Genomic DNA, 22,333 nt, shown 5'->3' on the forward strand with positions numbered 1-22,333 from the left:
TCCAGGCATCCAATGGTGGATAATGGAACAGGCATGTGAAACAGAAAAAAAAATTCATATTATTACGGTAATAATTCAAATGGAAAGAAGTGTGTGTGTGTGTGTGTGTGTGTGTGTGTGTGTGTGTGTAGGACCATTGTGATTGAGCCCGTGTCATGTTTCCCCGCAGGAGCCCAGGCATCTGCAGTTACTGTCGGATCTGGAGGAGAGCAACGCGTACAGTGTGACGACAGGCAGGAAGATGCACAACGCGCCCACAGACTACCAGTTCTGCATCAAGGTACGCCAGCCGACGCCTCAGCCACTGTGGACTCGCTCTAAGACATGTGGATGCACGGCTCGAGCAGGCCTGAAAAGCTGAGCCAACACCCGCTTTGATCTCAGAGCCTTTGTGTACTCATGTCTGCGTACATGGGGCTCTGGGAATTTGTGAGTGTGTCTCTGTGTGTGTGTGTGTGTGTGTGTGTGTGTGTGTGTGTGTGTGTGTGTGTGTGTGTGTGTGTGTGTGTGTGTGTGTGTGTGTGTGTGTGTGTGTGTGTGTGTGTGTGTGTGTGTGTGTGTGTGTGAGATTATTCCACCACACTGGCCTGAGTGTAACCATGTGAGGCAGAGCCCCAGTTATGACTTAGCTTTTGAAGTGAAGTGAACTCCCTCACGCACTGATCCTGCCTGTGATGTGACGACTTCCTTAGTCTAGTTATTTAATAATTGTTGGTAGTTGATGGATGTAATATCTTTTCAATCAGATGATGTCACTGATTAGGCTAATGTCATGATAGATCTGTGATAGGTTGATCTGATGGGTGATTGATTGACTGACTGACTGATTGATTGACTGACTGAGCTCTGATTGATTTCACAGCCAAGTAAAGTTCGCAGTGATGTGAAGGAGCTGAGGATGCTGTGTGCTGAAGATGAGCAGAGCAGGACATGCTGGATGACGGCTTTCAGACTGCTGAAGGTACACACACACACACACACACACACACACACACACACACACACACACACACACACAAACTCCCTAACAACATTGAAAGCAGAATCTACTGGATTATATGGCTTTAAATCACTGAATCCATACATGCACATGTCAGTGTATACAGACACACACACAAACACACACAGTGTATTAGACGTAGAGAGGTTGAGGTACTGGCAATACAAGTAGCATTATAATTTGGCTCCTTCACTCATTGGGCCAGTGGCCACTTCAACATTGGTCTTATTTCTGACCTCCTGACTGAGGACTGCAATCATGTTTGCAACCCAATGGCTGACACACTAGCATAGACTTTGACTTCCATGAACTTTGATTCCCCAGCTTTTTCTCAAGGTGATTGTTTTTTTATCATTTGAATTATTTGAATTCTAAGGCTGCTGTGTAATGTGTGTGTGTGTGTGTGTGTGTGTGTGATTGTTTGCAGTACGGGATCCTTCTCTACCAGAACTATAAGATCCCTCAGCAGAGGAAATCCCCACTGGCCCCCTTCTCTGCTCCAGTGGTAAGGCCCACCTCACCGTCCACTCCGTCCACTCCTCCTCGTCCCTCTGCGCTCCCAATCTGATTAAGCTCTTAGAGTTATGTATAGTCTGCTGGCTCCCATTAGAGGTACCCTGGGCTGCTAGCGTTAGGGGCTCTGGGAGGCTATGGTATGTGCATTTGGGTGGCATTTGAAAAAAAAGTGGGCTTTAGCCAGTGGGCTAAGAGTAATGAGCTTCAAGCACTGCGTGTCCGGCCCGGGTTATCCCCGCTTGTCGCCCGCGGCGTGGACCCAGGGTTAATTTGTGGCGCAATCGCCGCGGAAACATGCTTCTTTTCAGCGTTAATGGAGCGTTCATCTGTGATTGCCTCGCACACAGGGTGTGTGTGTGTGAGTGTGTAGTGTTTAACGCATGTTCTGCGTGGCTGATGTCTGATTCCACCGTGGCGTTGGCACGCGATTACTTCACAGCACTGTTTCAGAGAACAGCTAACACAGTAAAGTGAATTTGCACAAAATTGATTTCAAATTCAATTATTCCTTAATCGAGTCTCCGTCTGAATAAGATATTTGAATCAGAATGCTTCAGTGAGTTGTACCTGTGGCAGGGCAAATGCTCATCACTAGTGAGAATCTATGTGCATGAAGAGCTCACAAGTCTTAACCTAAGCTCTCAAATTTGACAACGCATCAGGCCTGCTAGTGCTGCACTAATGGTATGGTGATGTCATCCAAGCCTGATGCATTTCGTTTCATAAGTGGACCCTGCAATCATGGCTTAGAGCTCAGAGAGTGTGTTGGCTGAGACCGTCTGATTCTAAAGGCTGAGTGACCTGAGACTGTGTGTGTGTGTGTGTTTCTGTGTGTCTCTCTCCAGCGGAGTGTGTCTGAGAACTCTCTGGTCGCCATGGACTTCTCCGGGAGGACAGGGAGAGTGATTGACAACCCAGTGGAGGCCCAGAGTGCTGCCTTGGAGGAGGGGCACAGCTGGAGGGTGAGTGCGTACGTGCGTGCACACACACACACACACACAACCTCTCACACACACACACACACACACACACACAAACACACGCACACAACCTCTCACACACGCACACACAACCTCTCACACACACACACACACGCACACGCACGCACGCACACACACACACTCACACAAACTCTCTCTTACAGACACACACACACACAAACAAACTTTCACACACACACACACACACAAACTCACTCTTACACATACAAATTGTCTCTCTCACACACACACACACATACACACAAACTCTCTTACACACACACACAAACAAACTCTCTCTCACACACAGACACACACACACAAACTCACTCTTACACATACAAATTCTCTCTTACACACACACACACACACACACATACACACACACACACACACACACTCACACACACACACACACACACACAAACAAACTCACTTACATACACAGAAACTGTCTCACACACACACAGGCACACGGACAGAAGGATATCCACACAGTTTGTCCTTCATTCTTTTCTCCCTGTCATGGCGTTTCTGACTCAGTCCCTTTGTTGTCATGGCGTTTCTGACTCAGTCCCTTTGTTGTCATGGCGTTTCTGACTCAGTCCCTTTGTTGTCATGGCGTTTCTGACACAGTCCCTTTGTTGTCATGGCGTTTCTGACTCAGTCCCTTTGTTCTGGTTCTTGTTTTTGTTTGCAGAAACGGAGTCAGAGGATGAATGTTTTAGGAAGCCCCAGCCCCCTGCATCCTTCCTCTCTCAGCTCAGGTATCCACCCAGCAGCCTGTCCTGTCTGCCTCTCAGCCTAACTGTCTGTCTCACATCTGTCTGCATGTAGACTGTCTGTCTCCATCTGTCTAGCTGCATGTTGCTAGCTGCAGACTCTGCACCTTCATTGAAATTTTGTCTCTGTTCATGAACCTGTCCATGTTCAGTATTTGATATATGCGCTCACAAAGTGTCGTCTCTGCTGTGTGTGACTGCAGTTATCCACCGGACCCAGCTGTGGTTCCACGGCCGCATCATGAGGGAGGAGTCCCACAAGATGATCATGCAGCAGGGCCAAGTGGACGGGTATGAGCAGAACTACATTTCCCACAATTCCCTAGGTGGTGTCATTAGTCAAGGCGACTTGAGGTTGAGTGATGCTCTTTTTCCCCCCCGTCAGGTTGTTCCTGATACGAGACAGTCAGAGCAACCCAAAGGCTTTTGTTCTCACACTGTGCCATCACCAGAAAATCAAACATTTCCAGATCTTACCTGTAAGTATTTGTGTGTGTGTGTGTGTGTGTGTGTGTGTGTGTGTGTGTGTGTGTGTGTGTGTGTGTGTGTGTGTGTGTGTGTGTGTGTGTGTGTGTGTGTGTGTGTGTGTGTGTGTGTGTGTGTGTGTGTGTGTGTGTGTGTGTGTGTGTGTGTGTGTGCGCGTGCTAAAGGACTGTTTAGACAAAGAGATTTCTTTTAAGGGGGATTTATTTGATGCATCTCATCCTCTTTCCCTCCTTTCTCTCTTCCCTGTTTCTCTCTGTTTCCTTCGGTCCTCTGCCCCTTCCTATCGCTCAGTTTGAGGAAGATGGACAAATCTTCTTCAGCCTTGACGACGGCGCCACCAAATTCAGCGATCTGATCCATCTGGTTGAGTTCTACCAGCTGAACAGAGGCGTGCTGCCCTGCAAACTCAAACACCCCTGCACCATGGTGGCCTTATGACCCCCCCACCCACCCCCGAAGATCCCCAATCCCTGACCTCTGACCTCTCCTCTGACCTTCCACCCCCTACAAAAACAGACAGACACACGCGGCTCATCGACTGGTTCTGTTCTATGTCGTGTGCTGTCAGCGGTGACTGTTTCGCGCACGCATTTGTCTCTTCCCCACAGATGACGCTAAGCTGAGGACAGCACACAGGATTCTCTCTCTCTCTCTCTCTCTCTCTCTCTCTCTCTCTCTCTCTCTAACACACACATATTTCTGGACTGGATGAAAATTCATGGAAGAGGACGTGGGAGGGTGGGGATGTGAGAGATGGTAGCGGTGGATGGGATGGAAAGTTCCGGTGCTCTCGTCTCGTCTCGTCTCCCATCCCCTCCTCTGCTGGGCTCAGCTCTCCCTGAGTGATGGATCATCCTGCTCTCCGCTGGAGATCATCCTCCGGTTCACCCCAGAGGTTCTATCCTGTCCTCTCTTCTCCTCCTGTTCTGTCACCCACTACAGAGCAATGCAAGAGCAGATCCGCAGGGCTGCTGCCGTCAGTCTGTCAGTCAGTCAGTCAGTCTGTCTGTCTGTCTCTCTGTCTGTCTGTCTGTCTGTCTGTCTGACTGTCAATATCAGCCTGGACCTTCTACACATCTTTTTTTGTTTGATTGTTTGTTTTGTTATTTTGTTTTGTTTTTCCACTTGTAAAGTGTTGCTTTACTTGACTTCATTTTATTTTATTACAGTTCGTTTCATAGCTGAACTATATACTTATATATAAATATATCTATATCTATATATTTTTTTGCACTCCTGAGATGACAACAGGTTTTCCCACTTGACAGAAAACGCTGCGCTCTCGTTGTTGCTCCTCTTCCTCTTCCTTCTCCTCCTCCTCCTCCTCCTCCTCCTCCTGCTGCATCGCCCAGTGCTCTGGACAGGACGCTCGCGCGCTGACCGCATGAACGAGCGAACGGGGCCGGAGAGCACCGCCGTCTGCCACTGGAAGGCATCGGCGCCGGTCCCGGGAAGAGATGAGAGAAGCGTCAGGGCGACAGTTGTCAGGGGTAACCGTTGTCTGGGATCAGGCTGAAACAAGACAGGCTTTAGAGCGAAGGATGGGGGTGGGTGGGGGTGGGGTTAGAGTGTGGGGGGGTTGTGGTAGGGGGGCTCAGTCAACTCAGGTGCTAGTAGCTGGTTGAGGTCCAGACAACATGGGACAGATGGCTACTCGTCACACCCCTGGTGTCCCCCAGACACTCGGATACAAAGGCTCCCTCACCATTGTGGGGTTTGCACAGGGTCTGCATTGGAGCAGCTTTACAGCAGTTTTCAGCAGCAAGCACTTGTATGTAACCATGCCAACTGTTGTCTTTACAGAGGTGAGAGTGGAAGAATTGGGTGGTGAGCTGTGATTGCCATTAACACCAGCCCCAGTACCAATCACACACACACACACACACACACAGACACATACATACACACACACACAGAGACACATACACATACACATACAGACATACACACACACACACACACTGACACAGACACTTTGTACCTTGAATTAAATATTGCAATACCAACTTGACTCACACCAGCTTAGCTCGACAACAACATATCACAGAATGGGGGGGTCTGAAAAGGGAGAGGGGACGAGAGCTGGTGCGCAAGAGAGAGCGATGTACACAGTAAGGTAGCCTTGAAAGAGAGTGAGAGTGAGAGAGAGAGAGTGAGAGAGGCTGTTTGTGCGTCAGTGTTTGCAGGGTCGTCTCTGGCCTCCTGTTTAGTGAGAGCTGTCTCCTGCTTCTCTGCAGGGTTCAAACCTGCACTCACTAAAACCCATCCATACGACTCTATATCTTTAAGTATGTGAAGCTATGGAAAAGATGTAGATCTAACACTGTATTTTAGATGGCCGATCACTATGTAAGAGTGGGAACCCCCACAGCAGATGATGATTGATTTGACTGATTAATTGATTGATTTTTCTGTGCATATTCTTTTTCTGATCCAGTGTGCATATTGAGTTATCTGTTTTTGTTTGTATGTCACAAATGTACTTTTTTAAGAGTATATTACAGTATTAAATTAAGCTTATTTTTAGCCTCTGAAACTGGACTAACAGCATGCCTCTGTATCAGATTCATGGGATCACTTCATGAGAAAAGTCTGACTTTATAAGCTCGACGGTATCTTTTAAGACTTCATGAACCAGATTGTGATGTGGCCAGAACTCTAAGCTGAAATCCAGTCAAGCCTTGAAGCTCTGCCCTGTGCTTAACTCCCTCCAGCTACACTACACTACACTACACTACACTACACTACACTAGACACTATACTACATATATACACACACACACTACACTACACTACACTTGCGCACTTGTATTGAAGCTGTCAATGTCAGGGCAGTTTTGACCTGATCCTGAGGGGTCCCACTGCTTTCAGGTCTTCTTTGGCAGGCCCTCATGCCCCGTGTCAGAGAGATATCTTCCCCTCAAAAGCCCAGATCATTTTAGTCTCAGGAACCCACTATTAATGTCATATCACTAGGGGTGTATTATGGATGCCTTTGCATATGAGAAGTGTATTACACAGAACAGCAGCTTTGGACCGAATAGAAGCGGCTGCTTAGGATGGGTTCTGAGAGAGAAACCTGAAGGCATGGGGCCCCCTGAGGACTGTGGTCAGGGGGCTCTGCTGTCTGTGACATGAATGTAATTCAGCTGCTCAGGGTTCTGAGAGGGCCTGATAGATGCTGGTCTTTTGATCAGACTCGGTTTTCTAGGACCCGCACTTAAGTAAGTGTCTTAAGCAACGTGCTGGTCTAGAACTCCCTCTCTCAGTGCATGCGCGTCTTGCACCGAGAGGTGAAAGGTCACCTAGGTTAGCACTCCTCCTTGGACAGACTTTGAGACGGGGGTTCTGGCCAGATTAGGGTTCCTTTTGTCTGATACGTATGGGAGACTGCAGGCCAAACCAGACTAGATTCACCGGTGCCATTAGTGCAATAGCTGTCCACAGCTTAGAGAAGAGCAGAGCATACAACGTCACATTCTTCTGTCGTTTGTCCCCCCCACATTCACCCGTTCCCATCATGGCCAACTCCACTGCCGCACACACGCTGCAGGCGTGTCTCCCCAGGGTCCACTCCACGGAGCCTGCGTATATGCCGCCCTTATTCACCCGCCATGGTTTACTCACACTACAAACCAACTGTGGACTCCTTAGGAAAAAAATAAAAGGAACATGGAGAAGAAAAAAAAAACATGGTGTATCAGGGAATACTAAATGATCCGGGTTTTATTTTTTTGTTTTGTTTTGTTTCGTTTTTTCCTCAAATACAACTCCTGTGTTCAGCGCGCTTTGCTTGGTTTGGTAAATGGCTGACTGGTTTTCCCAATCACTATTATCACTCTCTCGGGTATTTTTGTACAAATAAGGGACTGATATATTCTGTTTTATTGTAAGTAGAATAAAATACGTTGATATAAACACTAGTATGACATTATGGTGGTGTAATTTGTTGTGTGTGTTATGTGTGCGCATACAATCCGTAACGCCGTTACATGGGACACAGGCTTAACTGGCAACGTATGAGATTAGGGTCGTTGTCTCAACTGCACAATTACATTTTTCATTTTCCCCTGATACTTGTGCTCCGTTTGGACAAAAAATTCTGCTGCAGCAAGGACTGCCCATCCACACCGTGCGGAGACCGTGTCCACAGAAGTACACCAATCGCTTCAGTGGGCATCGCGCCGCTAGTTTTTTTAAAAGGACATTAGTCAGGACTCTGCCTTATCGCCATCTGCTGGTGAATGCTGCTCACTGCACAAATGGGGATGGAAGAAATGAATACCCTCACGTGGCCTTCAATATGCACAGCACAGTCGCCAGGTTTCCTCCTTGCAGCAAACAGAAGCCCAAATGCACTATCAAGACAATAAATAAAATGTTATATAACATTTATTTATCAAATTCAAAACAAACCCCTGTGTTCTGCCCACCCCTCCCTCTCCATGCCTTCCCGTCTCTCTTCCCTGCCCATGACATGGACATCCTGGAGGCCCCATCACTAACCTTTGACCTTTCATTCGCTTCTAAATTTGTAGTTGAACTCAGGAAGTGAGGTACGTCCCTCATGTCTCATTAAAAGCTCTCCGCCATATTCAAATGTCCTGAGGGGGACTTGAAAGTCATGTTTTCATTTGAAAGCTTTTGAATGTTTTGTTGACTTGCTGGGAGGGCCATAGATGCTGTGACCTCTGAGGCTAAGGCTAGAGTCATTTCCATGCCATGAACTTGGCACATGCTGATGGGCGTTCACGGTCTGGAGACAACTGGTTGAAATTGTGGCTTTGAAGCCCCTCAAGAGCAGAGGGAATGCAGAGCTACACCTACAGCATTTTTCTCTCTCACACACACACACACTCTCACACTCACACTCACACACACACATGCCCATATACTGTAAGTTCTGATGTGTTTGATCACACAAGTGACACACATAGTGGCAAAGAACTTTCCAATGAGAATGATAAGCCCATCTCTGTTCCTACATCACCTCTGTGGGACTGGAGTTAGTAGGATTATGTGTACCCTGCTGTTACTCTTGTAAGGAATAGTGCTGGTAGTTTGTTAGACGACCGGTATAGTCGTTTATTCCTAAAACAAATGCAAATAAATGTGCTTAGGCTGTGACATACCTTAGTTTACGTTTAAAACTTTTACCATCAGTGCACGCACTTTCTTCTCGTCTCACTCGCCACTACAGTTGATGGAACAGTGTGCCACGGTATGAATTACAGCTCTTGGTTAATCGTTTCAAAAAGATTAATTAGCCGTAGGCAGTTCTTACGGTAAATTGCCAAAAAGTGTTTCCTTATTTCATGTGTATTCCCTTGTTCTGTACACCTTATCAGTAAATCTTTATTATATGCTGCCATGACATCGCTGCGGAATAGCGGGCGTAAAAAAAAAAAAGATGTCACCTACTCCCCTCTTAACCTTTTGCAAGTAGACATAATACATATTTTTACACCAATCAGCAAGACATTAAAACCACTGACACTTGAATAACATTGATTACAATGGTACAATGGCACATGTGAAGTGGTGGGATATATTATGCAGCAAGTGAACAGTCAGTGCTTGAAGTTGATGTGTTGGAATCAGGAAAAATATGCGAGAGTAAGTTTATGAGTTTAGAAGGGCCCAATTGTGATGACTAGACGACTGGGTCAGAGTCTGGGTTCTTTAATCTCAGACGGGGTTCTTTATATCGCGGATGGCTGGCCCTGTACCTGGGGAAAGAGATGGCAGCAGGATGCACTATGGGATAAAGGCAAACTGGCCGAGACAGTGTGATGTTCTGCTGAGAAACCTTGGGTCCTGGTCTTCATGTGGCTGTTGCTTGGACACGTGCCACCCACCTAAACATCGTTGCAGACCGTGTTCATCCTTCATGGCAACGGTTCCTTGATGACAGTGGCCTCTTTTAGCAGTCCTGCCACACTGCAAAAAGTTTGAGAGTTGAAGGTATTGACTTGGCTTCCAGATTCACCAGATCTCAAGCGTGTGCGTGTGTGAGATGTGCTGCAGCTCTTTGGGCGGCCCATGGAAGACCTACACAATATTAGGCAGGTGCTTTTAATGTGGCTGATCAGTGTGTTCTCTGAGCTATGAAATAATGGGAACACAGACTGAAATTGGCATTTTCCTCTTTCACAGATCTGTTTGTTCTTACAGAGGACTGACTGAATCATCTATCTATCTATCTATCTACATACTGTACACACATACTACAGTAACACAATGGCATACATATATCACAATAATTGGACCCTTACCCTACACACTTCTTTTACTCTTTACAGTGCTTACCACTAGTTACTTTACTTTATATCTTATTTGCACTTCAGGCTAAATGCTGTTTTATCTTAATCACTTATTACGTCCTATTTTACTGACTATGGAAAGTTGAGTTGACTCTGAGCCTAACAATGTTTGCATTGTTATCAAGTATATGTATAGGACTATGTAAACTTTTAACCAATCAATCAATCAAACGTTAAATCTATCAATCAATCAAGTGTAGTAGACCTATAGGTTAAGGCACCTTTAATAATAACCCATCAATGTCTATCAATGAAGGGGTGGAAAAAGCTGAACATAATAATTGTCAGACTTTAATCGCACAAGCGACACACCACACACTGCAACACACGTGAATACATGGAGGCGACACAGGACACACACACACACACACACATGCACACGCAGGCCTGAGGTCGTTTGTGAATTTAGCTTCTGCATTTATCCCATCCCGGACTGTCCTTCCTCCAGGACCCCAGGAGCAGTGGGCAGCTTTTTTAAGCGCCCGGGGACCAGGTGAGATGAACCGTCTGTCTTGGTCAGGGACCGACGAAGACACCGTGCCACTAAATAATAATTCAGAATATAATTTTATTATATTAAATTTCATTACATCTCCTTGACATGTCAGAGCATAACTATTAGCCTATGGCTACAGCTTTATGAGTGCTCCACAAGAAAGAGCTGACAGATAGGCTAACGTTTTTGATATCAAATTCAGGTGAGACATGAAGGAAAATAATCAGAACCGCATTTTGTGAAATCAGGTCAAAGGTCAGAGGGCAGGTGCTTGAGCAGCATGTGGGGCCTATTTGCATGCATGTACCTGTTCCTTGTTTAATAAAACTTTGAGATAACATTATCAATTCACAAGCTGTTTATGATGCACATCATCAGACTGCCCACCTTTCACCATATAAATAATGCTCTCAACTCCAGCAGGCAACTCATGACTCCAAACTAAAGTACACCGACTCATTTTCCAAGGAGGTCGGCACCATGAAGACTATGATATTCATTTTACTCCTCTCTCTGGGTCTCGTATGTGCTTCAGGTAAAAAAAAAAAACATCTGCACTTTTCACATTTCAGCATTTGTAAATGAGCACTAATCATTGTAATAGACTATAATATAGTATAGTATGATAATATAGTATTTTCTCATCTCTACCACTGGTTGTATTATACCATGTTGCCTAGGCTTCATTTAAATTCCAACCACAGAATAGGGAAATTCTATGATAACAACTCTCTACAATACTGACTCATTCTAGTGACGTGTGTTTTAACCTGAACTGTGGTTGTAATTCCAGAGCTCATTATCCCTTCAGAGAACAGGACTGGTGATTCTTCCCATGTTCAGGGTAAAAAACTGTTTATTTCTCTCTGCTTCCTAACCTTGTTATCAGTAAGATCCTTGTTTCATTACAAAAGGATGCATTTTTTTTTTATTTTCCGTGTGTGTCATATAATATCTTTGATGGTGAGTAGTTGCACAAATTCCAGTTTGTGCTGTACGTTAAAAACAAGGTCCCAGCACAAGGTAGCCGATGGTAGCCAATGTGATATGTAAAGTTTTCTGTTTCTCACAGAAAGATTAAAAATACAAGCTAGCCATTTCAGCTTTTCAATTTTTTGAACCCTAGTTTACTCACGAAACCCCAAATGTCCTGCGGGTTGGCAACAATACGGTGAACGCTGCTTCAGGTTTATCGACACTGCAAGGTCATGGGCAGAGGCAGAGGTTAGTTCACAATAAACAAACAGTTAGTCAAATGCATGCAACTGTTTCATTTGTGAACAAATACCAAAAATAAGTGAGCAAATATGTTGTAACTTTTCTTATTTTCCTTTCTTCTATTATGTTTTATTTCTTTCCCCAGCGCTTCTGTTTACTGCAGGGAGGTAATCTGGCGTCTGTGCACAGTCTTTCAGAATATTATTTTATTGAAGGACTAATAGTGACAGTCACTCATGGCACACCGTTGACTTGGATTGGTGGTTCAGACGCCCAGCAGGTCAGGCTAATTCTTGTCCTCAATCAGTGACATTATTTTATTGGCTCTGCACACATGACAATTTACATCCTTTGTCATACAGATGCCCTTCTAGACGAGGCTAGATTCACCAGCAGGTGGTGATAATGAGGAGGTCTGACTTCTGGTTTCTCTTCCTCTGTGCAGGAAGGACTCTGGTTTTGGAGTGATGGATCCCGATTTGGAGCATTCCTCCACTGGGGCCCAGGCCAACCAGATAACTTGAATAGTGCTGAACACTGTCTTCATATGAACTTTGGAGGTGAATTACATTAAGTTATTTAAAGTTGCTCATATCAGCCCACTATTTCTATGAAGTACTGCGTAAAAATTCACTTTGTGATGTGGTGTTTTGGTTTATTTTATGCCCTCTCTGAAGGAGATCTGCGTTGGAATGATTATCCCTGTTCAGTGGCACATCCATCCGTCTGTGCAAGAAGAGTTATTTCAGTTTAATATTTCCACTGGTTGCAATGGCAGATGTGGGTTCAGGCCAGCAGCAATTTATTGACAATGCATCTCAACTATTTTGACATCTTTGAATTGACATTTTAAAAGAAATTTAAATCAGAGATTTTATTTCCCATCATGTTAGAAATGTGCTATGTAAATAAAATGATGAACATGTTTATCATTAAACGTGTCTGGATCTGTGCATTCTGTAGCTTGCAGTGGTGTCAGGGCATTGAAAGAGTCTCAGAGGTGGGCTACTGCATGGCCATGTCTCAGGTGTCCTCCAGCTGAAGTAGTGAGGCAGTGAGGTCATGAGACAGAAAACTGGCACAAACCTGAAATACCCTGTTGAGGGCCGTTCCTTCAGTTAAAGTGCAATATCCGCTTAGTTAAAACATAGACATAGACACATTATAGAATGAAACAGGCTTAAAAAGGATAAAACAAGAAGAAACGCATCTTTAATACATAAAGACCAGTGGCAGGCCTAAAGCAATGTTCCTGTGCACCACTTGATAACCAGATCCAGTCACCATGCCACTGCTGACCAAGGCTTATTACTTAATCGAGTCTCCATCTAAATATGTTATTTGAATCAGAATGTTTCAGTGAGTTAAACCTGTGGCAGGACAAATGCTCATCACTAGTGAGAAGCTATATGCATGAAGAGTTCACAAGTCTCAACCTAAGCTGCCTTTGTCAATTACGCCCCAAAGCTATGGAACACACTTCCTTTAGATATCAGGGAAGCCATCTCGCTAAACATTTTTAAAAGAAAGCTAAGAACGTATCTCTTCACCTTAGCCTTTAACTAGCTACAGCATGATATAATGTGATATTAAGGGGTTAGATAAACTATTTCTCTGCTGAGTTGTATTTATTTTCTATGTTATGCAATTTATGTATTCTATCTATCTCTCAAATTTGACAACGCATCAATCCTCTTGGTTAATTATTTCATAATCATTGGCCGTGGGCACATCTTACGATAAATTGCCAAATAATGTTTCTTTATTTCATGTGTATTTCCTTGTTGTGTACACCTTTATTAGTAAATGTTTATTATATGATGTGATGCCATGACATGGCCGCGGAATAAGAGGTGTTAAAAAAAGAGTTCCAAGACAGAACCTATTCCCCTACTACCTTTTGCAAGTAAACATAATAATGATTTTACACCAATCAGCCCAACATTAAAAACACTGACACGTGAATAACATTGATTATCTTGGTAGAATTGCACGTGTGAAGGGGTGGGATATGTTATGCAATAAGTGAACAGTCAGTTCTTGAAGTTGATGTGTTGGAATCAGGAAAAATATGCAAGCGTAAGGGTATGAGTGACTTTGACAAGGGCCAAATTGTGATGACTAGACGACTGGGTCAGAGTCTGGGTTATTTTATACCAAACGGGGTTATTTATATCACAGGTGGCCGGGCCTGTACCTGGGAAAGAGATGGCAGCAGGATGCACTATGGGAAGAAGGCAAGCTGGCCGAGATAGTTTGATGTTCTGCTGAGAAACCTTGAGTCCTGGTCTTCATGTGGCTGTTGCTTGGACACGTGCCACCTACCTAAACATCGTTGCTGGCCGTGTACACCCCTTCTAGTTGGGAACACAGACTGAAATTGGCATTTTCCTCTTTCACAGATCTGCTTGTTCTTACAGAGGACTTACTGAATCATCTATCTATCTATCTACATACTGTACACACATACTACAGTAACACAATCGCATATGTAGCACTTGTCTGGGGCTAGTAATAGAAAAAGTACTAGATATCTGCCTAGGTTCATAGGAGAGGTAGGCCTTAGACAAGGAACAGTTGAACAAATGACCAGTTTATTGTTTCAGACGTGGTCATGCACAAATCACAGTGTAAAACAGTGAAAAATAAAAAAAGGAAGAATAGATATTTTCAGTGTGTGTTCTTGAAAGTTCCAGGATAGGGTCCTTCAGTCCATTTCAGTGTGTGTGCGCTTGAAAGTTCCGGGAGTTCCGTTCTGGTCCGGTCTGTGTGTGTACTACCTGCCTGATGGTTTCGTGGTTTGCTAATCAGGTTCGATCGGGATCATGCGGTTGGCCACACCGCATCCACAATCTGGGTATAGCTCACCATCTTATCATCAAGTTCACAGGATTCAGATTCTCAGATTCTTCTGCTGTACATAAAAACCAAACGGAGTTTTCAGTGTGGTATTATTCTAGGCATTTGCTTCAATTGACCATCTCAAGTTGGATGTCGAATTCCGGGAGCTTCTTTCTCACACGTCTCATGGGAAAATATTGGAAGGATAAAAGAATCTCTTGTTCGCGGGGAGTTCCCTTGAACAGAACGCAAAGTGCGCCCTCTTTAGGCAATAATTTATACTACACTACTCATATTAGTAGCCCTAATTTCATGAGGGTTACACATACATATATCATAATAATTGGACACTTACCCTACACACCTCTTTAACTCTTTACATTTAATCAATCAATCAATCAATCAATCAATCATTGTATCTATCAATCAATCAAGTGTAGTATACCTAGGAGTTATAGGTTAAGGCACATAATAATAACAACCCATAGTCTATATATGAAGGGGTGGATCAAGCTGAACATCTCCTTGACATGTCAGAGCATAACTATTAGCCTATGGCTTCAGCTTTATGAATGCTCCACAAGAAATAGCTGACAGATAGGCTAACATTTTTTATATCCAATTCAGGTGAGGCATGAAGAAAAGAAACCGAACTGCACAGGGTGGAAGGGGGAGGAAGGGGACAAAAATATCCTGCAAAAAGGGCACTCATCGAGTCAGAGGTCAGGTGCTTGAGCAGCACGTGGGGTTTTTTCCACATGCAGGTGCCAGTTTCTTTTTTTCTAAAACTTTGACATCAATTCACAAGCTGTTTATGATGCATATCATAAGACTGCCAGTGTTGTGCATGAATGCGTTCAAAAGAACGCGTTCATTGAACACGTTCATTTTTATGAGAACGATGAACTGAACGCAACTTCATGACAAATAATGAATTTGAACGGTGAACACGTTCATATTATCTGAGGTCCAGCGCCACTGAGGTCTAGCTAAAACATTACGGAATGTTTTCCTTCTGCTGAGGAAAGACGCTGTCTAAATCGAATGCTTGTACCATGTCGTTGCTTAGTAGGCTACCTGTTAAAAAGGCCATAGTAATTATTTGTTAAATTGCCCAGACAGACCATGTTTCGGTAAATGACCATATTTGGTAATTGCGTTGGTCATTTGACTCCACTTCTCACGGTGCAATGTTTTGATATCGCTTCTTGGCATATTTAGATGGAGTTACAGTTAACTTCGGGCATATTTTCCATAATTGAACGTTGCACTTTGTTGAAGTTGTGTGCGTCCATGTATACGTGAGTTTGACTTTGTAGCCTACCTTGTCATTATGTGTTTGTTATAGTTTAGCTTTCTCATCATTGTTACGAGCACTGTCACTTAATTGATCTAGCATGATGCACTGCGTGAACTCGCTTAGCATAAGCTGCTAATGTACAAATACGAGTGTTACAGGGTTTACCTATGCTAACTTTTGAGCGGTCTTTCATTTAGTGTACATGCCCTTGTTGATCTGAGATTAAGCCAGTAGCATATCATTGCTGAAGAGCAAGTTATTATTATTAGTTCCCTGTATAATTCATTATTTAAATGGTACTACATACTAATTTAAAAAAAAAAAAAAAAATGAACTGAACTATGAACTAGTTCAGAATTTAAATGGTGAACTATGAACGTGAACGATTCATGTTTACTTGTATGAACTGAACTTTGAACTAGTTCATGAGAGGTGTGAACGTGCACAACACTGAAGACTGCCCACCTTTCACCATATAAATAATCCTCTCAACTCCAGCAGGCAACTCATGACTCCAAACTAAAGGACACGACTCATTTTCCAAGGAGGCCGGCACCATGAAGACTATGACATTCATTTTGCTCCTCTCTCTGGGTCTTGTATGTGCTTCAGGTAAAAAAAAAAACATCTGCACTTCTCAGCACTTTTCACATTTCAGCAGTTGTAAATGAGCACTAATCATTGTAATAGACTATAATATATTACAGTATGATAATATGACAATGATAATATAGTATTTTCTCATCTCTACCACTGGTTGTAATATACCATGTTGCCTTGGCTTCATAAAAATTCCAACCACAGAATAGGGAAATTCTATGACTACAACTCTCTAAAATACTGACTCATTCTAGTGACGTGTGTTTTAACCTGAACTGTGGTTGTAATTCCAGAGCTCATTATCCCTTCAGAGAACAGGACTGATGATTCTCCCCATGTTCAGGGTATACAAAAACGATTTCTTTCTCTCTGCTTCCTAACCCTGTTGTCAGTAAGATCCTTGTTTCATCATAAAAGTAATATTTTTTGTATTTCTCGTGTGTGTCGTGTATAATATCTATGATGGTGAGTAGTTGCACAAATTCCAGTTTGGGCTGTAGGTTAAAAACAAGGCCCCAGCACAAGGTAGCCGATGGTGGCCAATGTGATGTGTAACGTTTTCTGTTTCTCACGGAAGATTAAAAATACATGCCAGCCATTTCAGCTTTTCCATTTTTTAACCCTAGTTTACTCACAAAACTCCACATGTCCTGCGGATTGGCAACAATACGGTGAACGCTGCTTCAGGTTTATAAACACTACAAGGTCATGGGCAGAGGCAGAGGTTGGTTCACAAACAATTAGTCAAAGTCAAGCAACTGTTTCATTTGTGAACAAATCGCAAAAATAAGTGAGCAAATATGTTGTAACCTTTCTTATTTTCCTTTCTTCTATTATTCTTTATTTCTTTTCCCCAGCGCTTCTGTTTATTGCAGGGAGGTAATCTGGCGTCTGTGCACAGTCTTTCAGAATATTATTTCATTCAAGGACTAATAGTGACACTCACTAATGGTTCACCCGTGACTTGGATTGGTGGTTCAGACGCCCAGCAGGTCAGGCTAATTCTTGTGTAAATCAGTGACATTATCTTATTGGCTCTGCACACATGACAATTTACATCCTTTGTCATACAGATGCCCTTCTAGACTAGGCTAGATTCACCAGCAGGTGGTGACAATGAGGAGGTCTTACCTCTGGTTTCTCTTCTTCTGTGCAGCAAGGACTCTGGCTCTGGAGTGATGGATCCCGATTTTCATTCGTCCACTGGAGCCCAGGCGAACCCAATCACGGAGATGATGACCTGGTGTTCTGTGTACATATGAACTATGGAGGTGAATTACATTAAGTTATTTAAAGTTGCTCATATCAGCCCACTATTTCTGTGAAGTACGTTCAAATTCACTTGATGATGTGGTGTTCTGGTTTATTTTATGCCCTCTCTGAAGGAGATCTTCGTTGGAACGATAGCCAATGTTCAACAACACATCCATCCGTCTGTGCAAGAAGAGTTATTTCAGTTTAATATTTGCATTGTTTCTCTTCAAAGTCTGTGTGCTATGGTATTCTATCTGTTTTAGTAATCTGTATAATTTCCCATGCAAAGCACCTCATGCATCATGTTAGAAATGTGCTATGTAAATAAAATGATGAACATGTTTATCACTAAACGTGGATCTGTGCATTCTGTAGCTTGCAGTGGTGTCAAGGCATTGAAAGACTCTCAGAGGTGGGCTACTGCATGGCCATGTCTCAGGTGTCCTCCAGCTGAAGTAGTGAGGCAGTGAGGTCATGAGACAGAAAACTGGCACAAACCTGAAATACCCTGTTGAGGGCCGTTCCTTCAGTTATAGTGCAATATCCGCTTAGTTAATACATAGACACATTATAAAATTAAAGAGGCTTAAAAAGGATAAAACAAGAAGAAACACATCTCTAATACATAAAGACCAGTGGCAGGCCTAAAACAATGTTCCTGTGCACCACTTGATACCCAGATCCAGTCACCATGCCACTGCTGACCAAGGCAGCACCAAGGAAGTCTTCCCAACAATTTCTGTTGATAACATCAACTGACAAATATTAGCTTTGGATTTCACATTATTTTACAACACAAATTTGACTTCATAGCAGTGTGGAAAGCAGTTTCAGAGGACAGTAAAGTGAATTTGCACAAAATTAATTTCCAATTCAATTATTACTTAATCGAGACTCCATCTGAATGAGTTATTTGAATCAAATGCTTCAGTGAGTTAAATCTGTGGCAGGACGAATAGTCATCACTAGTGAGAAGTTATGCGCATGAAAAGTTCACAAGTCTTAACCTAAGCTCTCACATTTGACACACATCAATCCTCTTGGCTAATGCTTTAAAAAATAGTAATTGGCCGTCGGCACGTTTTACGGTAAATTGCCAAAAATCTTTTCCTCATTTCATGTGTATTTCCTTGTTGTGAACCTTATCAGTAAATGTTCATTATGATGCGATGCCGTGTCATGTTCGCGGAATAGCGGGCGTTACAAAAAAAATTACACAAGACAGAACCTACTCACCTTTTGCAAGTAAACATAATAATGATTTTTACACCAATCAGCCCAACATTAAAACCACTGACACGTGATGTGAATAACATTGATTATCTTGGTATAATGGCACATGTGAAGGGGTGGGATATATTATGCAGCAAGTGAACAATCAGTTCTTGAAGTTGATGTGTTGGAATCAGGAAAAATATGCAAGCGTAAGGGAGTGACTTATGAGTGACTTTGACAAGGGCCCAATTGTGATGACTAGACGACTGGGTCAGAGTCTGGGTTATTTTATATCAGACGGGGTTCTTTATATCACGGATGGCCGGGCCTGTACCTGGGAAAGAGATGGCAGCAGGATGCACTATGGGAAGAAGGCAAACTGGCCGAGACAGTGTGATGTTCTGCTGAGAAACCTTGGGTCCTGGTCTTCATGTGGCTGTTGCTTGGACACATGCCACCTACCTAAACATCGTTGCAGGCCGTGTACATCCCTCATGGTGACGGTGTTCCCTGATGACAGTGGCCTCTTTCAGCAGGATAAGGCGCCCTGTCACACTGCAAAAAGTGTTCAGTAATGGTTTGAGAGTTGAAGGTGTTGGACTTTCCATTTCTATCAAGTCTATGACAATAAACTTGAGACTTAAATCTGTCTATCTATCTATCCATCTATAATTTTTTCTTTCTCTCTCTCTCTCTCTTCCTATCTATTTATCAATGTATCTATCTATAATTTGAAGTAGGTCTATGAGTTATAGGTTAAGGCACCTTTAATAATCCATAGTTTATATATGAAGGGGTGGATCAAGCTGAACATCTCCTTGACATGTCAGAGCATAACTATCAGCCTATGGCTACAGCTTTATGAGTGCTCCACAAGAAACAGCTCACAGATAGGCTAACACTTTTGATATCCAATTCAGGTGAGGCATGAAGGAAAATAATCAGAACCGCATTTTGTGAAAAATCAGGTCAAAGGTCAGAGGGCAGGTGCTTGAGCAGCATGTGGGGCCTATCTGCATGCATGTGCCAGTTCCTTGTTTAATAAAACTTTGAGATAACATTATCAATTCACTGTTTATGATGCACATCATCAGACTGCCCACCTTTCACCATATAAATAATCCTCTCAACTCCAGCAGACAACTCATGACTCCAAACTAAAGTACACCGACTCATTTTCCAAGGAGACCAGCACCATGAAGACTATGACATTCATTTTACTCCTCTCTCTGTGTCTCGTATGTGCTTCAGGTAAAAAAAACAACATCTGCACTTCTCAGCACTTTTCACAGTTCAGCATTTGCAAATGCGCACTAATCATTGTAATAGACTATAATATAGTATAGTATGATAATATGACATTGATAATATAGTATTTACTCATCTCTACCACTGGTTGTATTATCCCTTCAGAGAGCCAGACTGATGATTCTTCCCATGTTCAGGGTAAAAAAGTATTTATTTCTCTCTGTTTCCTAGCCCTGTTATCAGTAAGATCCTTGTTTCATCACAAAAGGATGCATTTTTTAGATTTTCCGTGTCTGTCATATAATATCTATGATGGTGAGTAGTTGCACAAATTCTAGTTTGTGCTGTAGGTTTAAAACAAGGCCCCAGCACAAGGTAGCTGATGGTGGCTAATGTGATATGTAACATTTTCTGTTTTTCACAAAAAGATTAAAAATACAAGCTAGCCATTTCAGCTTTTACATTTTTTGAACCCTAGTTTGCTCACGAATACCCAAATGTCCTGCGGGTTGGCAACAATACGGTGAACGCTGCTTCAGGTTCATCGACACTGCAAGGACATGGGCAGAGGCAGAGGTTGGTTCACAATAAACAAACAATTACTCAAATGCATGCAACTGTTTCATTTGTGAACAAATACCAAAAATATGTGAGCATACATATACAGTATGTTGTAACTTTTCTTATTTTCCGTTCTTCTATTATTCTTCATTTCTTTTCCCCAGCGCTTCTGTTTATTGCAGGGGGGTAATCTGGCGTCTGTGCACAGTCTTTCAGAATATAATTTTATTCAAGGACTAATAGTGACACTCACTCATGGTACACCGTTGACTTGGATTGGTGGTTCAGACGCCCAGCAGGTCAGGCTAATTCTTGTCCTCAATCAGTGACATTATCTTATTGGCTCTGCACACATGACAATTTACATCCTTTGTCATACAGATGCCCTTCTAGACTAGGCTAGATTCACCAGCAGGTGGTGATAATGAGGCGGTCTGACCTCTGGTTTCTCTTCCTCTGTGCAGGAAAGACTCTGGCTTTGGAGTGATGGATCCCGATTTGGAGCATTCCTCCACTGGGGCCCAGGCGAACCCAATAACGCAGGTGGTGCTGAACACTGTCTACATATGAACAATGGAGGTGAAGTACATTAAGTTATTTAAAGTTGCTCACATCAGCCCACTATTCCTGTGAAGTACTGTGTAAAAATTCACTTAGTGATGTGGTGTTTTGTTTTATTTTATGCCCTCTCTGAAGGAGATCTGCATTGGAACGATCATTACTGTTCATATACATATCCATCCGTCTGTACAAGAAGACTTATTTCAGTTTGATATTTTCACTGGTTGCCATGGCAGTTGTGGTATCCAGCCAGCAGCAATTTATTGACAATGCAACTCAAATATTTTGACATCTTTGAATTGACATTTAAAAAGAAATTTCAATCAGAGATTTTATTTCATATCATGTGTTAGAAATGTGCTATGAAAATACAATGATGAACATGTTTATCATTAAACGTGTCTGGATCTGTGCATTCTGTAGCTTGCAGTGGTGTCAGGGCATTGAAAGAGTCTCAGAGGTGGGCTACTGCATGGCCATGTCTCAGGTGTCCTCCAGCTGAAGTAGTGAGGCAGTGAGGTCATGAGACAGAAAACTGGCACAAACCTGAAATACCCTGTTGAGGGCCGTTCCTTCAGTTAAAGTGCAATATCCGCTTAGTTAAAACATAGACATAGACACATTATAGAATGAAACAGGCTTAAAAAGGATAAAACAAGAAGAAACGCATCTTTAATACATAAAGACCAGTGGCAGGCCTAAAGCAATGTTCCTGTGCACCACTTGATAACCAGATCCAGTCACCATGCCACTGCTGACCAAGGCTTATTACTTAATCGAGTCTCCATCTAAATATGTTATTTGAATCAGAATGTTTCAGTGAGTTAAACCTGTGGCAGGACAAATGCTCATCACTAGTGAGAAGCTATATGCATGAAGAGTTCACAAGTCTCAACCTAAGCTGCCTTTGTCAATTACGCCCCAAAGCTATGGAACACACTTCCTTTAGATA

General features: G+C 43.0%; 3 protein-coding genes across 3 annotated transcripts in view; all 3 read left to right on the forward strand.

Moving 5' to 3' along the window:
- grb10a (growth factor receptor-bound protein 10a) overlaps nucleotides 1-7,687 on the forward strand; it is a 123,792-nt gene extending 116,105 nt beyond the window's left edge. Inside the window, exons 10-17 of the mRNA XM_031585681.2 lie at nucleotides 170-280; nucleotides 863-961; nucleotides 1,428-1,505; nucleotides 2,362-2,478; nucleotides 3,197-3,263; nucleotides 3,482-3,569; nucleotides 3,664-3,757; nucleotides 4,056-7,687. Coding sequence (XP_031441541.1) covers nucleotides 170-280; nucleotides 863-961; nucleotides 1,428-1,505; nucleotides 2,362-2,478; nucleotides 3,197-3,263; nucleotides 3,482-3,569; nucleotides 3,664-3,757; nucleotides 4,056-4,202 — 801 coding nt within the window. The 3' untranslated portion in view covers nucleotides 4,203-7,687. The remainder of the gene's footprint in view (nucleotides 1-169; nucleotides 281-862; nucleotides 962-1,427; nucleotides 1,506-2,361; nucleotides 2,479-3,196; nucleotides 3,264-3,481; nucleotides 3,570-3,663; nucleotides 3,758-4,055) is intronic.
- A 3,246-nt stretch (nucleotides 7,688-10,933) lies between these two features.
- Nucleotides 10,934-18,250, forward strand: LOC105905326 (ladderlectin-like). The gene is made up of 6 exons (XM_031586666.2): nucleotides 10,934-11,118; nucleotides 11,377-11,427; nucleotides 11,710-11,807; nucleotides 11,947-12,081; nucleotides 17,699-17,794; nucleotides 18,179-18,250. Exons 1-6 carry the CDS (start codon nucleotides 11,064-11,066, stop codon nucleotides 18,248-18,250), a joined length of 507 nt encoding a protein of 168 aa, XP_031442526.1. The 5' UTR covers nucleotides 10,934-11,063.
- Nucleotides 18,251-19,505: 1,255 nt separating this feature from the next.
- LOC116225081 (ladderlectin-like) lies at nucleotides 19,506-21,883 on the forward strand. Its single transcript, XM_042710727.1, has 5 exons — nucleotides 19,506-19,560; nucleotides 20,738-20,835; nucleotides 21,003-21,119; nucleotides 21,285-21,404; nucleotides 21,812-21,883. The coding sequence occupies exons 1-5, from the start codon at nucleotides 19,506-19,508 to the stop codon at nucleotides 21,881-21,883; spliced, it is 462 nt and encodes a 153-aa protein (XP_042566661.1).
- The last annotated feature ends 450 nt before the right edge of the window (nucleotides 21,884-22,333 follow it).

The sequence above is a fragment of the Clupea harengus genome, chromosome 19 (genome assembly GCF_900700415.2).
Source record: "Clupea harengus chromosome 19, Ch_v2.0.2, whole genome shotgun sequence".
Lineage (NCBI taxonomy): Eukaryota > Metazoa > Chordata > Actinopteri > Clupeiformes > Clupeidae > Clupea > Clupea harengus.

Bases quoted from the DNA above. Each gene is read 5' to 3' on its own strand.
- LOC116225081 (XM_042710727.1), top strand. From the start codon at position 19,506: ATGGTGACGGTGTTCCCTGATGACAGTGGCCTCTTTCAGCAGGATAAG. The intron at 21,120-21,284 runs GTCAGGCTAATT...TCCTCTGTGCAG, and splicing joins GTGGTTCAGACGCCCAGCAG to GAAAGACTCTGGCTTTGGAG. The intron at 21,405-21,811 runs GTACATTAAGTT...TGTAGCTTGCAG, and splicing joins ATATGAACAATGGAGGTGAA to TGGTGTCAGGGCATTGAAAG.
- LOC105905326 (XM_031586666.2), top strand. From the start codon at position 11,064: ATGAAGACTATGATATTCATTTTACTCCTCTCTCTGGGTCTCGTATGT. The intron at 11,119-11,376 runs GTAAAAAAAAAA...TTGTAATTCCAG, and splicing joins GGGTCTCGTATGTGCTTCAG to AGCTCATTATCCCTTCAGAG. The intron at 12,082-17,698 runs GTCAGGCTAATT...TCTTCTGTGCAG, and splicing joins GTGGTTCAGACGCCCAGCAG to CAAGGACTCTGGCTCTGGAG.